The sequence below is a fragment of the Herpailurus yagouaroundi genome, unplaced genomic scaffold (assembly GCF_014898765.1).
Source record: "Herpailurus yagouaroundi ecotype Mexico unplaced genomic scaffold, PumYag 160, whole genome shotgun sequence".
Classification (NCBI taxonomy): Eukaryota; Metazoa; Chordata; class Mammalia; order Carnivora; family Felidae; genus Herpailurus; species Herpailurus yagouaroundi.
In genome coordinates this window covers 18,525,745-18,543,734 of record NW_024412401.1, presented here as the reverse complement: position 1 = coordinate 18,543,734, position 17,990 = coordinate 18,525,745, and the positions used below count along the sequence as shown (strand labels likewise).

The following is a 17,990-nucleotide window of genomic DNA, read 5'->3' as shown; positions in this document are numbered from 1 at the left end:
AAAAGTTCTGAAGATGCTACTCCAGTGCGTTCTGGCACTTGTGCTGCCAAAGAAAAGCCTGAGGCCAGCTGGTTCCTTTGTGCGCAACTTGTTTGTAGGTGTGCCTGTAAGGTTTTGGTTTTTTTTTTTTTTTTTTTTATCTATACAATTCTATGCCTTTTTTTTTTTTCAGAGTATGTCTACACGTCCATCTTTTCTTTTCTTTTTTTCCTCATCATTTTAACAGTTTTTATTTAATGTCGTATGTAAGATTACTTTATTCCTGCACTTTCTCAATTGTTTCTTCCTTATATTTGCCCTTTTCCTTTCCTATTTGGCGAGATTTGGCTTTGCGCTCAAGGATCTTTTTGCGGTCTTTGTCCAGTTTTAGTCTAGTGATGACCACCTTGCTGGGGCGGATGCCCACGTGGACAGTTGCGCCATTTGCCTTCTCTCCCTGTACTCCTTCCATGCAGATGACGTATTTCTTCCTGTAAACCTGGACTACTTTGCCAATTTGCTGACCTTTGTAGTGTCCTCGCACAACCTGTACTTCATCGTCCTTCCGGATGGGCATGGATCGAACGTTGTACTTCTGTCGCAGCTCCTTGAAAAGAGGGGAAGACAATCTTCCTGCAAATGTGGGAAGGTGCACTGAAATGCCTTTTACGGCTCGTGCTCCGGTCAGAGACCAAAACGGACTGACCTTCATATTGGCCGCTACAGCTCCAGCGATGGCCGCAAAAGGGAAGAGTTCTTCTTCTTCTTCTTCTTTTTTTTTTTTTTTCCCCAAAGGAGGCAGGAGGCACAGTAGTTGAGGATTCAAGCCTGGCAATCGAATAGCATAGAACCTCAACTCTACTACTTGAATTGAGACCTTTTTTTAAAAAATGTTTTTTAAATGTTTTTATTTATTTTTGAGAGAGAGAGCAAGCAGGGGAGGAGCAGAATGAGAGGATCCGAAGTGGGCTCCGTTCCGAGAGCCTCATGTGGGGCTTGAACTCACAAACCATGAGATCATGACCTGAGTCAACGTTGGCCGCTTAACTGATTGAACCATTCAGTCACCCCTTGAATTGAAACCTTCAATGGCCTCAGAGGCGCACCTGGGTGGCTCAGTCGGTTAAGCGTCTGACTTTGGTTCAGGTCATGATCTCATGGTTCATGAGTTCAAGCCCGGAGTCAGGCTTTGTGCTGACAGCGCAGGACCCACTTCAGACCCTCTGTTTCCCTCTCTCTCTCTGCCCTACCTCTGCTCCCCACCCCCTCTCTCTCATAAATAAATACACATTTAAATGACCTCAAATTACTCTGTAAGCCTCAGTTTCCTTAACATAAAGTGGAATAACAATAGTACTTTACTGCTTAGGTTTGTTTTTAAGATTCAATGAAAGAATGGATGTAAAATGCATAGCACAGTACCTAGCTCCATGGTAAGTGATAGTTATTGCTGTTATTAGTCTTGCCTGGAGCATGTTCACCCTTCCAATCTTTGTACTAACACAGAAGTCAAAGCAGACACATGGCAATCATAGATCGTACTCCTCCTCAAATTCTCCTAATAATTCAAAGGATAGAGGCAAACACCAGGTATAAATAAAGCATTCCTTTCCTGAAGGAGCCTGAAATCATCAGAAGCTTGTAAAAGTTTGCCAAAATGTCCTTTTTATTTTTACACATTGGGCTTGAGTTTTGGTTTTGGATTAGCTAAATGGAATTTGAACAATGTGTGTAGAACCAATTAATTTTGAACAATGTGTATGGAAATCTTATTCACAAAGGGAGCCATTCTGGTTTTGAAGGACCATTTGATTTATTATTCCATCAACTACACGTGGATAGGAAAATGCCCACGTGACTACCCCCTTATTCTCCAGCTATGCTTCTTAAATCTGGACATTCCAGCTCTATTCAAAATAAGCAACTAGATAGACTATGCATATCCTGATGAAAATATTCTGTAGATAGAGAATACTCAAGAAAAAGTACCCTTGACATGTTTACGGTGACATCTGATTGAGGTCATTTATTACCCTGAGTAGAGAAGGAGTCAACCCTTTCCTTCCTAACTTTCGTACTCCAGTGTTTTTCAACTCAGAAAAATATTCCTAAAATATGTCTTTGATTACTGCTTCTGTCTCAAGTTTTCTTCTTTGGAAGGAACGTGAATAATTCTTCTGTCCAAGTCTCTTTCTTTGTCTTCCATAACTATCTTTTTTTAAAAAATTGTATTTTCTTCATTCCTTTCCCCTCATGTTTTTCATAGTGTAAATGTTATCTCCAAATATAGACTTAAATATGATTATATACTGAAGTTCGTAACTTTTCTCATCTCATTCATCTCCATTTTCATATCATCCTGTTATCTTCCATCTTAGATTGTTCCTATATTTTTTCTATGAGTTTTTTATGATAATTTTTTTAATGATAAACAGCCTTATTTTTTTATACCCTGCTAAAAATGGCAAACAGATTTCTAGAGTTTTCTTTTTCTGGATCTAATTAGATTATGTTCTGGGGTTTCTTCTTATACTGAGTATACAATTCCTTCTTCCTTGTTCTACAGCATTTTAAAAATAAGCTTTATGCTTTTTCCCCTACTAACTTACAATTGAGTAAGAGATATTTCTACCAACAAATACAGTAAATGGATAGTCTTTGACCTCATTCTTTGTCCTTTTGAATCTGGTTGTGTTCTATTTTCAGATAGCAAAATCTAGCACTCGTTCATTTAGTCTGGCTTGGCTGGACTGAGATACTATAGCCTGCTACTCCCACTGCCAGGCTCTCTAGTAACTAAACAGATGGTATTGTGAAAATCTATAATTTCCTGTATACCTTTTCCCCAGGGTTTATCTTTCTCCAGCTCCACCTACTGTTCTTTACCTGATGGCATTATCTCATTTTGCTGTCCTAATCCCCTCCCTTTATTCCCCACTTCATGCTGACATGGTTAGTGGGAGTTATAGCTGCTGATAATGTAGAAAAAGTAGAATAAATAGGATAGAACAACATTCTGATATCTATTTATCTATCTATCTATCATTCCTGGAAGATTTGTATTCTCAGTATTCTAGTTGGTAAAGTCCTTAACTTTCTTAATAGGGAAAGAAAAGTGGTTAGAAGCTAAACAAAATCTCTTGCTTTCTGTGAAAATACTTTCATGGGTTCTAAGGCTAGGAAATAAAAGATATGTCATCTTCTGCCTTGCTATCTTTGTGATCACTTGTTTTGGGGAAAGCCAGCTGCCTCGTTGTAAATACACTCATTCAGCCCTGTGAAGAAACCTACATTGAGAAGAACCAAGGCCTCCCACCAGCAACTCGCACCAATTTGATAGCCATGTGAATGAATTATTTTTGAAGCAATTTCTCCAGCTCTAGTCCAGTTTAGTCTAGATTTCTTAAGATGACTAGCTTCTGCTGACATCTTGACTATTTATGAAAGACCCCAGATTAGACTCTCCCAGGCAATTCACTCCCAGATTCTTGATCCACAGAAATTGAGAAACAATAAATGTTTATCTTATTTATTTTTTATGTAAATTTTTAAATTGAGATAAAATTCATATTTCATATAATTTTCCATTTGCACCATTTTAAAGTATACAGTTCAGTGGTTTTAGTGTATTCATGATGTTGCACAGCCATTACCACTGCTTAATTCCAGAATACTTCCATCACCCCCAAAATAAATCCTGTACTTCCTAATTCTTCTCTCCTCCCATCCTCTGACAACCAGTAATTTATTTTCTGTTTTCCTGAATTTGCCTTTTCTGGATATTTCATATCAAATAGATCACATAATATGTGACATTTTGTGTCTGGCTTCTTTTATCTAGCATAATATTTTCAAGCTTTATCATATTGTAGCATGTACCAGCACTTCATTCCTTTTTATGGCTGAATAATATTCCATTGTATGGACATACTGTATTTTGTTTATGCATTCATCATCAGATGATCCATTTAATCACTTGAGTTGTTCCCACCTCGTGGCTACTAAAAATAATGCTGCTATGGACATTGGTGTGCAAGTTTTTGTGTGAACACATATTTTCAATTCTCTTCGGTATATGCCTAGGAGTAGAATTGCTGGATCATTTGGTAATGCTACCTTTAACTTTTTGAGAATAAATACTAACAGGTGTTTTAAACTACTAAAATTTTGGGGCAATTTATTATGCAGGAATAGATACCAATTGCCCTTCGTTTAGTACATAGAATAATTGACACAGGTTCTTTCCGTGGCACAGTCCCTTCAAGATTCTGAGAATAGACTGACTCTCAGACACAGTATCCAGTCTTGTTATGATTTTTTACAGTCCTTTTTGTGTGATTTCATAAGAATTTTTGTTGAAATTTGGGAAAGGCCATGAGTGAGGCTGTGTATTTGTATAAAATGACCACAAATTTAGCAGCTTAAAACTATACACACTTATTATGTCATGGCTCCTGTGCATCAGAGCTTGACTTAGCTGGGTCCTCTGCTCAGGGTCTCCCTAGGAAGGTATCATTTGGGCTGCCTTCTCATCCGGAGGCTCATTTAGGAAGGTATCTGCTTCCAAGCTCAACTGGATTTTCGGCAGAATCCATTCCCTTGTGGTTGTAGGAAGAAGGGCTCCAGCGTCTTGTTGGCTATTGCCTGGAGGGTGCGCATGGTTCTTAGCAGCTACCTTCACTCCCTTCTCACGGTGACTTCCCAACGTGGCCATTTATTTCACCAGGGCAGCAGGCAGAGTCTCTAGAATGAGTGTGCTAGCAAGATGGTCTTTAAAAATGTAACCTAGTGTACACAGAAGTGACATCCCATCATCTTTGCCATATTCTGTTGCTTAGAAGCTGGTCACAGGTCCTGCTCACACTTACTGAGAGAGGATTATCCAAGCGTGTGAACACCAGGAAGTAGGGGTCATGGGGGCCTTCCAGAGTCTGTCTTCCATAGGCTGAAAACCAAATACCCACATGTTAAGCAAGATATGGGGAAAAATCTTGGAGGTGATCAAATGCTTTTTCATTTTACCTTAATTTGTTTCTAAAAGACTAAATTTATTTGGTGGTACTTTTATGATCTATTTTCACTCTCACCTTTAAAAAACATCTTTATTTTCTAACATTGCCCTAGCTCAAATTTGGAAAAACGAATTGTGATCTAGATCTAACTTTAGTGGCTTTATTGTTTCTTTATAGTCATTGTCCTGAAAAATTTATGAGGCAATGTAGGATAAGGCTTACAAACATGGGCTCTGGCATTAGGGAAACCTGGGTTCAGAAAAGTGCTGCTTACTAGCTGTGTCACTCTGGGCAAGTTAGCTAACCTTTTGGGCCTCAATTTCTTCATCTGTAACCTAGGTATAATAATAATATTTATCCCATGGGGTTATGAGTATTCAAGGACAGAGCACATGTAAAGTGTTTAACATACCGCTTTATATATTGTAAGCACTCTATTAATGCAAACTTATAATAATAATGACAATTATTATTATTATTGACCTAAAGAGGAGAGTTTTGAAAAGGAAGGAGCAATAAACAGTTTGGCATAAAGGACAAGTATGAAAGGACTCAATAGATTTAGCAACTAGAAGGTTGTTGGTGGTCATGATAAGAGCTGTACCAATGGATGGGGGTGAAGCTGTAGCTGTACTGCCATGCAGGTGTGCAGGGAATGGGAAGTTAGAAAGAGAAAGCAAAAGGAAAGGGCTCTGGCAGGAGGAGAAAGTTTGTAGAAGGGAAAATCCAGCAATAGGTACTATATGCCCTTTGTCTCTACACCAATGGCTAACAGAGTGTCACCTTACAAAGGCAGTATATCCAGCAACTTCTCAAAACAACCTGTGCTGGAGATTCAGTCTTTTCCTTCTTTGGATTAGTGCATCTCTAACCCTTTTGTATAGAAAAAAAAATTTTTAATGTTTTTATTTATTTTTAAGACAGAGACAGAGCATGAGCAGGGGAGGGGCAGAGAGAGAGGGAGACACAGAATCGAAGCAGGCTCCAGGCTCTGAGCTATCAGCACAAAGCCTGATGCAGGGCTCAAACTCACAGACTGTGAGATCATGACCTGAGCTGAAGTCGGAGGCTTACCTGACTGAACCACCCAGGCACCCCTAGAAAAAAATATTTTTAATCCAGACTTTTATTTCTGGCTTGTCTGTAGTTTGCTAAATTACAACTTTAAATATTTAAAGGTTTCTAGCATACATAGCAAGGTGATGCAACAAAAAAAAAAAAAAAAAAAAAGGGAAAGGAGGAGGTGAAGAAAGAGGAGGAGGGGGGAGGGGGAAGAAGGGGGTAGAGGAGGAGAAGGAGGAGGAAGAGGACCTGATCTATAAGAGACAGGGGAAATTAGTAAAGAGTTACATATTCCCAGCTGGCATAGAAATGAAATGGTGGAGCTTTTGAGCATGTGGGGGAAATAAAATAGAAGCCAAAGATGGTGGATTTAGAAGTTTTACTGTTGCGTACTAAATTGCAAACCAAACCCATTTGGCATATGACCAACTATCAATATAGGCAAAATGCAGAAGCTGATGTTTACATTTTTCCTGAGCTAGTGGGAGGGTTTATCTGTGTGATAATAAGCTGTCCAAGCTGGAACAGTAGGGAAGATGCCTGAGGTTGTAATTTATTATTATTCCATTACCATTGTCCTTCGTGCCAGCAGTCACACTTTACCTAAGATCTTTCCGAATAATTTCAGTTCATCAATCGGAGGGAAGAATAATTCCTCAACACAAAAGCCATGAGCTCAATGCTGTGCCTTTACCTTAAATGGACACTGGAAACAGCACATGATGCAGTATTTGGGCATGTATAGAGCCAAGGAGATCCTTATTTCTTCCCCTTGAGGGTGCTAATAGAAACTTCAATAAAGTGTTGCCAAGAGGAAGTAGAAAGGACCTGGACTGGAATCACAACGTCCAATAATAAATCCTCACTCCATTACTTACTATGTGAATTAAGGGCACTTCATGCCCTCTCTAAACCCCATTTTCTCAGCTGTGAAATGGGGTAGTTATGTCATTCGCACGGATTGTTGTACAAATGAGATGAGATGCTGGTGGTCTGGCATGTTGAAGGTTCAATAAATTCCTCCTGGATTTGGATTCCTAGCCCATCTCTACTTTCTATTCGATAAATATTTTGCATTCTTCCTGTGAATGTGACCTGTGTAATAACCTCTCAGTTCCATCCCCAAAGTGGAGAGTAGTGTTACCTGTTCACAGTTCTGCCATAGTATGGCAGAACGTGAATGGGGAAGTGTGGTGTGGTGAGGTGACGTGACTTCACTGCCCTAGAAATCAGGACCCATAGTTATGTCTGGAACTCACTGAATGACCTTGAAAATGACATAGAGTCTCTGAGCCTACTTCGTGATTTGTAAATTATGCCCATGGGGCAGGGGGTAGTGTGGAATAAAACATCTGAGTTTTTTTCTGTCTTGAATATTCCTGATCTAGATCAGAAAGTTCTTTCCATACTGGGGCTATTGAGTCATACTTTCTACTCATGGTAATTCATTAAGAAGCATTATCAACAGTCATTATTATTACCAGGAACTCTAAATGATTCCCATGGAAGAATTTAGCAGATAATGAAATCACTTGCAATAAATAAGTTTGCTAACTAAAATGTGGTGCAGTCCTATGAAGAAGATAATTTGTTTATTATAATTATAAAGTATTAAAAGAAAGTTATTATCATTCAGTTCCAGAATTGTATGTACATGAATATTTGTTGATTTAACAAATAAATAGATTCTCTCATTGTATACAAGCCACCTATACAATAGGGTAAGACAGGAGCATGAACTATTTGGACATCAGGGAAAACGTGAAAGGGGCTGTGTTCTGATCTCTTGCCATTCTGTGATATTGTTTGGTACTTCTGTCCTAAAATATACCTTTGCCTTCAAGGATCCTGCAGGCTAATTTCAGCAGCTGGGAACCTGCTCAGGCTGTCACTGGCTTTAAGGAACGCTGCCGCAGGCGGTCACCAGGAGGCATCGGTCTCCAAATTTAGGGGGAGCGTACAGTGGCATGACCCCAGCCCCAGAAGGGAGCTTAATGGAAACTGAGAAGTCATAGTTACAGATTCAAATATTTTTGTCAGAATAAATGTGGGACTTGTTTAAAAGTTGTATATACACAGAAAAGAGTTACCTTGACCACACAGGGATCAATGCTGATACTATTCAGGACCAACTATTGACACAGATTAGCAGGCACATTACGTATAAGGGGTCATTATGTTCCGAGGTGCTCAGAGCATCAGCCCCACCAAGGAGTCCTCCTATAAGGCCATTAACTTCACAGGTTTTGCAGTCAGCCAGACCCAGATTCAATTCCTACTGCTACTTATTAGTTGTGCAACTTTGCGCAGGTTTTCTCTTCTATAAAATGAAGATAAAAACAGTCTTTACTACACCTATGGTGAATGTGTGAATTAAATGAGATAAGGCATATTATATGCTTTGTAAAGTGCTTTCCATGCTGTAAGCCCTGAAATCTTATACCTATTTATTATAAATATGTTATTGATAATGAAAATCAAGGCCCAGCAAAAGTTGCCCTAGGTCAGACAATTAACAACTGGCAGGGCCACCGTGGGCACCCAGGTCTATCTGCCTGTGGTTATAACCACACTGCTGCAAAAGAGAAAGGAGTATGCTTACTCTAAGGGCACCAACAGCAAAGACAGAACTTGCTGACTAATGCTGTGTGGACAGTCGATTCTGGGCAGGATCTTGTCACTCCTGGACAGAAGGAAGTGGGAGTCAATCAAAGCTACAACAACTGTTCCACATTTGTTCCCACAGGCTACTGGAAAGACTTAAGCCTGGGCCTCAGGGGCACCCCCGGAACCAGGCAAACCTAAGCTGACCTACTTGTGAACTGGAGTTAAAATTTAACAAAATGAATAGCAAGCAGTGCAACAAGTATAACTTTTTTTATATAACTTCTCTTTTGTCTTCCTCTATGCTCCTGTCATACCCCATGTCCACACAGTGTACCCTGAGAGGCAATCTCCTTCCAAATCCCAAATTGGGAGTGGGGCACAAATATCTCTGGTTTTCCTTTTCCCAAACTTTCTGGAGTTTTCTTTTGCATAGCCTTTAAGTTGCCACTCAAAAACAAAGGTCGGAAGGGAAAGCCAGGGCCCTGAGCACTTCACCTCTTGCCTTTCTTTTCTTCTTTTGGTAAAATACTTTTTATTTTCTATTCCTGTCTTACAGGAACTTCCCTTGGGTCACCTCTGCATCCACTCTGCCCATAGCTTAGAGGAAAACTTTATTTTCAGACATGGAAACATTGCTTCTTATATGTAAAAAAGGATATTTTAGAATTTATAAAAAATATTTCTCTCTCTGCAATGTCTGGTTTTCAAGACTGTCTTGCTATGGAATTAGAAAAAAAGACATTATGGGGCGCCTGGGTGGCGCAGTCGGTTAAGCGTCCGACCTCAGCCAGGTCACGATCTCGCGGTCTGTGAGTTCGAGCCCCATGTCAGGCTCTGGGCTGACGGCTCAGAGCCTGGAGCCTGTTTCCGATTCTGTGTCTCCCTCTCTCTCTGCCCCTCCCCCATTCATGCTCTGTCTCTCTCTGTCCCAAAAATAAATAAACGTTGAAAAAAAAAATAAAAAAAAAAAATAAAAAAAAGAAAAAAAGACATTTGAAGATATAGTACAAAGCTGTAGTAATCAAAGCTGTATGATGCTGCACAAAAACAGATATATAGATAAATGGAACAGAATAGAGAGCCCAGAAATAAACCTACACTTACATGTTCAATTAATCTATGACAAAAGAGGCAAGAGTATACAATGGGGAAAAGACAGTCTCCTCAACAAATGGTGCTGGGAAATCTGGACAGCTACATGCAAAAGAATGAAAGTGAGTCACCCTTAAAAAAAAAAAAGAAAGTGGATCACCCTTTTATGCTATAAACAAAAACCCCCTCAAAATGTATTAAAGACCTAAATGTGAGACCTAAAACCATAAAACTCCTAGAAGAAAACATTAGCAGTAATTTCTTTGACATCAGCCATAGCAATATTTTCTAGATATGTCTTCCCAGGCAAAGGAAACAAAAGCAAAATTAAACTATTGGAACTATACCAAATAAAAAGCTTTTTCACAGTGAAGGAAACCATCAACAAAACAGAAGGCAATGTACTGAATGGGAGAAGATACTTGCAAATTATATATCCTATAAGAGGTTACTATCCAAAATATATAAAGAACTTATACAACTCAACACCAAACAAAAAAATCCAACTAAAAAATGGACAAGGGGGATGCCTGAATGGCTCAGTCGGTTGAACACTTGAGTTACTCTCAGATCATGATCCCAGGGTCATAGGTTTAAGTTCTGTGTCCGGCTCTGCACTGGGTTCCATGTTGAGCATCAAAACCTGTGTGAGATTCCCTCTCTCTTTCTCTCTCTCTGTCTCTGTCTCTCTCTCTCTCCCCAACCAGATAAAAAATTTAAAAAAAATTGGACTGAAGACTTGAGTAGATATTTTCCCAAAGAAGACATACAGATGGCCAACAAACACATGAAAAGATGCTCAACACCACTAATCATCAGGGAAATGCAAATGAAAACCACAATGAGATATCACCTCACACCTGACAGAATGGCTAAAATCACAAACACAAGGAATAACAAGTGTTGGCAAGGATGTGGAGAAAAAGGAATCCTTGTACACTGTTGGTGGGAATGCAAACCGGTGCAGCCACTATGGAAAACGGTATGGAAATTCCTCAAAACATTAAAAATAGAACTACCATATGATCGAGTAATTCCACTACTGGCTTTTTAACCCAAAGAAAACAAAAGCACTAATTTGAAAAGATACATGCACCCCTATGTTTATGACAGCATTATTTACAATAGCAAAGATATGAAAACAACCAAGTGTCCATCCACAGATGAATTGATAAAGAAGAAATTATATATAATGGAAGATTACTTAGCCATAAAAAAAGATTGAAATCTTGCCACTTGCAACAACATGGATGAAACTAGAGGGTATAACGCTAAGTGAAATAAGTCAGTCAAAGAAAGACAAATACCATATAATTTCATTCATATGTGGAATTTAAGAAACACAGCAGATGAACATAGGGGAAGGTAAGGAAAAATAAGATAAAAACAGAGAGGGAGACAAACCATAAGAGTCTTTTAAATACAGAGAACAAACTGAGAGTTGCTGGAGGGGAGGTGGGGGGGGATGGGCTAAATGGGTGATGGGAATTAAGGAGGGCACTTGTTGGGATGAGCATTGGGGGGTGTTATCTGAAACTAATATTGTTGCAGACTGTAAGTCTGGAGTTCTCTCTTGTCCAGCAAAAGAGCAGACATAGGATTGAATATGAGAGCGGCTAATGTCCAGGAGGAGACAAGAACCCTGAACAGGGATTTTTGTCTCTGTATTTACTGTGCTCTCAAGATCTTACACATGTGGTGAATGTGAAGAAAACAATCGGATAGCAATCGTTAACTTTTGTGTGTAAGAAGCAAAGGGTCTGGGAGGCAAGTGGAGATTGTGATCAAAGTACAATAGTATATTGGTGTCTGATGGAAAGTAATTTCCTGCAGGTGATATAACAAGTTACTCATGGTTCCATTACAATATCTCACTAGCTAGCCTTGGGCGCTTTTACCCCGGGGGGGGGGGGGGGGCCACCTTCCCCCCCAAGCTTTTTTTTCTAACCCATTTATGTAAGTATAAGGAATTCTTGAACCTCTTTCCCCACATAATATAACACTTTATATTAATTATACTTAATAAAAAAATAAAATGTTACTTTACAAAACTTTTTCTGATTAAAAAAAAGACATTTGTTTGAGTTGGTGCTGACCTTCTCCTTCCCTAGTACAACATGATTCTTGGCTTATCTTTAAGGCAGATGACATGCATGGGAAAGAAATAACTCCTGGGTTAATAAAAAATTATGGAAATAAATGAAGATATTTTAAAAATATTATCTCCATGATACTAGTGAAGACCCACAGTTATGCCATTAGGATAGATCTTTCATTCATTCATTCATAATTATTTACAGAAAGCCAACATGGGCCAGGCACTGAGGATAGCAATACACTAAACTTTCCCACTTTTCACAGCCCAGAGAATAACACTGATATCATCTACACATATAATTGTCTGATTTTCATAGAGCCTTGGAGGAGTCTCATGGAAAATTAGTTAGTGTTTTTCTGGACTGTCTGTGATGAAAATAAAGATATTTGCTCTTTGAGGGAACATTTCATCAAGCCTTCTGTTCAGGGGTGGTTTATCCCAACTATGTCTGCATCTTGTATTCATTATTTATTGTTGTTTAACAATTTACCACAACATTTAGCAGATTAAGACAGCAAGCGTTTATTATTGCACAATTTCTATTGGTCAGGAATTTGGGAGCAGCTTAGCTGGTACGTTAGCCCAGGGTTTCTCATAAAGTTGCAGTCAAGCTGTCAGCTGGAGCTGCAGTCACCTCAAGACTTGACTGGGGCTGAAAACCTGCTTCCGAATTCACTAACATGATTATTATCAGACCTTAGTATATCTGCTTCTAAGCTTATTCATGTGATCCTCTCCACCAGTCTACCTTACAACATGGCAGATGGCTCCCCCAGGGAGGGAGTGGCCAAGATGGAAGATGCAGTCTTTTTATAACCTTGTATCAGTATTGACATCCTATCACTTCTGCTGTAGTCTGTGTGTTAGGAGCAAGTCAGTAAATTCAGTCCACGCTCTAGGGCTTGAGATTCCCCCAGCGTGTGAATATCAGAAGTGGAGATTATTGGGTACCATCCTAGAGACTGTCTGGTACAACCTTCTTCATATGCCTCTTGGGTTACAGGTCAGAGGATAGAGTTTGATTATTTTTCCCAATTCTTTGGCATAAATGGTCACAGGCATTTGATGAAGTGTTTCACACACTGTGCCTTTTTCTCAAATGAATCTAGGCAAAATGGCCATCATGGTGATGGCTTTCAGGTCTGCAGTGACTTGGAGGGCATTTCCTGCTAAGGCAGTTTCTTGTCATCATTTGCCCTCTGTTTGCTGTTGAGAGAGCATCTTAGGATATGACCATGGAATTTCAAATGAATGGCTAATGGGATGAATGAGAGATACAGGAGATTTTCCTTGTGATGACTCATGTCTTGGCATTTCAGGAGTTGTTTTAACTGCAAAAGCACTTGAACTCATTGGATCACAGAATTAAGTGTCAAGATATTTGGATTTGAACTTGGGCCCTGCCTCTAACTAGCTTTTCACATGGGATAAGTTACTTTACCTCTCAAAGATTTCATTTGTTTAGAAAAGAAAAGTTTAAACTGAGTGGTATCTAAGGGCTCTTGCAGCTCTAATGGTCTGTGCTTTATTCAGAGATGTTTTTCTTCTTCAGGAGCTTTGTGTGGAGCTAGGTAAATGGTCTTGCTGCAATATTATTCTGTTGCATAAATTGTTGGGATTGCATAGATTGCTATTATTTGGCAATTCTCTAGTTTCACTTTTTGGAAACTGCTAAGACACAGTCCCAAAAATTTTGTAGAGGAAAACAGCCAACACTTATTGACATACTACTATGTGCCAGTCACTATGTTAAGTACTTTATAGGCTTTCTTATTTGGGCCAATAATCCTATGAGGTAGATATCTTTTTATCCATAGTTTATAGAAGGAACTGAGAATTAAGAGAGCGATTTGTCAAGATCACAAGCTAATAATGAGCAGGGCCAGAGTTCTAATGGTAGGTGTGTCTGGCTCAAAACCAGGCTGTTGGCTTCTAGGTTATCTATTTTATGCACCAGTTCATTGGGTGGGACCTATCAGTCAAGGACCCAAGACCCTGAACAATGGAGCTTTACAAAGTATTCCTGGCAGTGTGATATTTTAGGAATGCAAAACAATCCTTGGGAATTAACAATTATTATTTTTAAATAATTTTTTAGTGTTTATTTATTTTTTTGAGAGAGAGAGAGACCGAGGAAGGGGTGGAGAGAGACAGAAACACAGAATCCAAAGCAGACTCCAGGCTCTGAGCTGTCAGCACAGAGCCCAATGTAGGGCTCAAACCCACGAACTGTAAGTCAGATGCTTAACTGACTGAGCCACCCAGGCACCCCAGGAAGGAGCAATTATTATTTCCAGAATAAGCCAACGATGTAAAGCTGTGACTTAAAAGGAAGCAAGTCCTATGAGCAGGTATCATTTTCTGACATGACCTCTAAATATGTGGTGTTGGACAGAGATGTCCAGGAAACTTTGTGCTGCTTCCCACCCACAATCTCCCCTGTGATTTTTTAATCATTTGTCAATGTACACGTATTTGAAAACCTCTTCTGTGTTTTTGGTTAGTAAGAGAGTTGCAAAATGGAAATGCTTTTCTTGGCCCTTCCGCCCTACTAGAGGGATAAGTTTCTTGTTGCCAGAGGTCTTTCAGAGTGGCAGGACTTTGAGGCTGTTTGGGGGTTTTGTTTTCTTTGTTTGTTTTCTCCTTTAGGCTTTTAATCACACAACTACAGCTTAGAATTGAATTTGAGTCACAGCACACTGAAGAATAGTCTGCAAGAACTCCACTGGGAGCCCCCTGGCAAAGGATGTGTCTAGTCCCTGGTTCTTCTCAGTTCAGCCTGATGCTGCTACACAAACCAGTTCCTGCCATGGGCTGATGAGAAGACATCAATCACTTTTCAGTGGCTCTTGTTCCTAAGTGGCTGTTTTGGAAGGGAGCCCTTTGGAGTTGGAAAAAACACTATTTTATGTAGCCATTTTTTTAGCTGTTGCTATAAGGAAAATTTCCACCAACGTGAAGAAACCATTCCAAAGGTTTTACTACATGGGAATGGCTGTCCTTGAGTAATCAAAACTGTAAAGTAACAAGGCATAATCACTACCATTTGTGGAGAATTTTGTGGGAGCTTTGCATATTATCTCAGTAAATTCTTTCATGAAGCTTGAGTGATAGATATTATTATTTCCATCATATAGATGATATATAGAGTTTAAGAGACTCATCCAAAGTTGCAATTCCTGTAACCACGAGAGCCATCCTAGAACCTAGGTCTTTCAGATTCCAAACCCACTGTTTTAGGCAACTATGCAAAGTACCTGCAAATAAGTTAGAACCTTCTTTGATGTGAACCCCAGAAACCTGAACCCATGTTCATCCACTTAGGATGGGATCGGCACTTAAATTTTTCATTTCCTGAATTTGTAGCATCGACCAAATTTTAGCTTGAATAGTTAAATTATTTAAAAAGAACAAACATTTGCAAAACACTTTAAAAGTACTCATTTACAAAATTGATAGAATATGGAATCATAAAACTCCCAGGTTAGAAGGGATCTCAAAAGTAATAGAGCCTTCTCTCCTCATCCTCATCCTTCTCGTTCCCACTCCTCATTTAAACAGTCTTTTTTCTTGGCAGAGCACTCTTAGTTTTATAAGGTTCTGTGCCTTTAAGACATTTCACAGATTGGGCAACTTCCTCATTCAGTTTCTACTTCCCTCAAAATCAGACCAAAATGGTGTAGGCTAATTACTATTGAGTCTCAGCACACCCTCCTGGGGAGCAAAGTTTATGCAACAGCAAGAATGCCTTAAATCCTTCTATATTTACTTTCCTCTGGAGAGCTTATACTACTTCCTTATTTGTGTATTCTTCCAACTTCTTTGACTAGAGCTGCACTATCCCATGAGGTCACCATTAACTACATCAGGCTACTGAGCACTTGAAATGTGGCTAGTGAGCATTGAAAGGAGATGTATGTGTAAAATATACACTAGATTCTGAAGCCTTGGTACCCCCCAAAAAAGAAGAATTTATGTCATTAATAATTATTTTATATTGGTTAAATGTTAAAATAATATTTTGGATACATTGGGTTAAATATGTTCTTAATATTAATTTCACCTGTTTCTTTTAGTTTTTAAAATATTTTTTAAAATGACATAAGTCACTCACATTTTATTCCTATTAGACAGTGTTAGACAAGAGCATAGATTAAATAACAAAGGAGGTGTAACTAGAGGTGTTGATTGGGTTCCAGTCTTGGAAGGTCTTTAAAGAACTTTTATGAATCACTCTAAGTGTGCCAAGTATTGCCCACAGCTTACAGAAATACAGTGTCTTAACTCACGATTCATGACTTCTATATTACATGGTAAATATAACTTAACATGTTAATATCCACAATTGTTTGAGCCAGTCACCTTTTCTAGTTCTTTGCTTGTGTTTTATGAAGTAGTTAGTTAGTAGTTAGAAAAAGCTACCAAGAATGGAGGTGAAGGAGGAAGAGGGCACAGTTCTGCAAGGGAATTAGGAGACAATTGTAATTTTCATCTAAAAGTGATGAAAAGAATGGGACACCTGAGTGGCTCAGTTGGTTAAGCGTCTGACTTCGGCTCAGGTCATGATCTCACGGTTTGTGAGTTTGAGCCCAACATCAGGTTCTGTGTTGACAGCTCAGAGCCTGGAGCCTGCTTTGGATTCTGTGTCTCCCTCTCTCTCTCTGCCCCTCCTCTATGTGTGCTCTCTCTCTCCCTCAGAAATAATAAATGAATAAACTTAAAAAAAATAATAAAAGTGATGAAAAGGAAGGCACCAAGCCATTAACCCAGGGTGTGCTCTCTGGCAGGCCTTTGGCAAGCGGCATAACACCTACTTAAGTGGGTCACAGCCTGATTGTTAATTTCCATTCATGGGGTTTGTTTCCTTTTCTGGTGTCTCAGTTAGCTCCAAGGTGATACTTTAAATAGTTGTGAAGGCATCTGTAGAGGTAGTCAAAGTTTCCAAAGGGGTCATCATTAACTTCCTTTGTCAGTATTTCTCCACTTTCTGATGAGTCTTCAGCAGAATCTGAGCTATTCTCTTGGAATCCAACCAGCAAGCTGTTATCAAAATTCTCCAGCCACTCCTGGATACCAATGCCAACGAACTGGAAAGAATTGTGTAGGAGGAAATGCCAGCCTTGCTGAGTCAGGCAACTTCTTCAACCCAAAGTTGACTGGTAATTATCGTGACTGTGTTCCTGGGACCACAGGAAGTATAGTCAGCCCTGATCCGGCTCCATTGGATTTGCTCAGTATGGGGAAAAGCACTGTCCAGGATAGTGAAATGTTCCAACTCCATGCAGAGAAGAACCAGTAGAGTCGAGCCAGCAGAGTCAGGCTGTATGCAGACAGCAGGTGTGGTTATGAGCTCTCTTAATTCTGGAGTTCCTTTGGTATGATCAGATTGTGTGAGAAGAGAGAATAAAAGTTGAGGGTTGACAAAGCCTGGGTCACTCTCAAACTCATGTTTTCAGTTCAGATGTAGTCTGCATAAGGGTGAGCAGTCCAGTTGGAATAGTCCCCAAAGTGACTCTACTTTGGAAATTTAGTTGATATGGGGCTTTGGAGTCAAACAAATTGGAGTTGAGCAATGATTCTGCAAGTTAACAGTTGCATGATCTTGGCCAAATCACGTCACCTCTCTAAGTTTCAATTTTCTCATCTGTAAAGTGGGCATATACTCCCTTCCAGGGTTGTCGTCAAGCTTACTTGAGATGTATATATAAAAACACCTGGCATCCAGCACAAGGAATGCAATGAATCATCCTGACCTCTCCTCTTTAGTGTGTTTTATTGTTAAAGCCTTAATATAAATAGATATCTCCCTTGTGAACTCGAATTCCAACCTTTGGCAATGATCATACTTACTCTAGCTTTTTTGTTTTGTTTTATTTTAAGCTACTTGACTTTGGAGATTGTCCAATTCGAATGATGATGATGATGGTGATACAGTAATTTTTTATTCAGCACCTGCCAAAGGCTTGGCCTTATGTTAAGTGCTTTTCATATATAATCTTATAAAATCATCATAATAACTCTGTGAGGCAGGTACTGTTATCCCCATTTATAGGTGAAGAATGAGGTTAAGAAAGATTAAGTGGCTTTCTCAGGGTTATGAAACTAGGTAGAAGACCTGGGATTTAAACCTAAGTGAGATG

The 17,990-nt window shown here is 39.3% G+C and overlaps 1 protein-coding gene across 1 annotated transcript; it reads right to left on the bottom strand.

Moving 5' to 3' along the window:
• Window positions 1-213: 213 nt before the first annotated feature.
• On the bottom strand, window positions 214-691 carry LOC121035175 (60S ribosomal protein L26-like). Its single transcript, XM_040482775.1, has one exon. It carries the CDS (start codon window positions 689-691, stop codon window positions 257-259), a length of 435 nt encoding a protein of 144 aa, XP_040338709.1. The 3' UTR covers window positions 214-256.
• Between the last annotated feature and the right edge of the window lie 17,299 nt (window positions 692-17,990).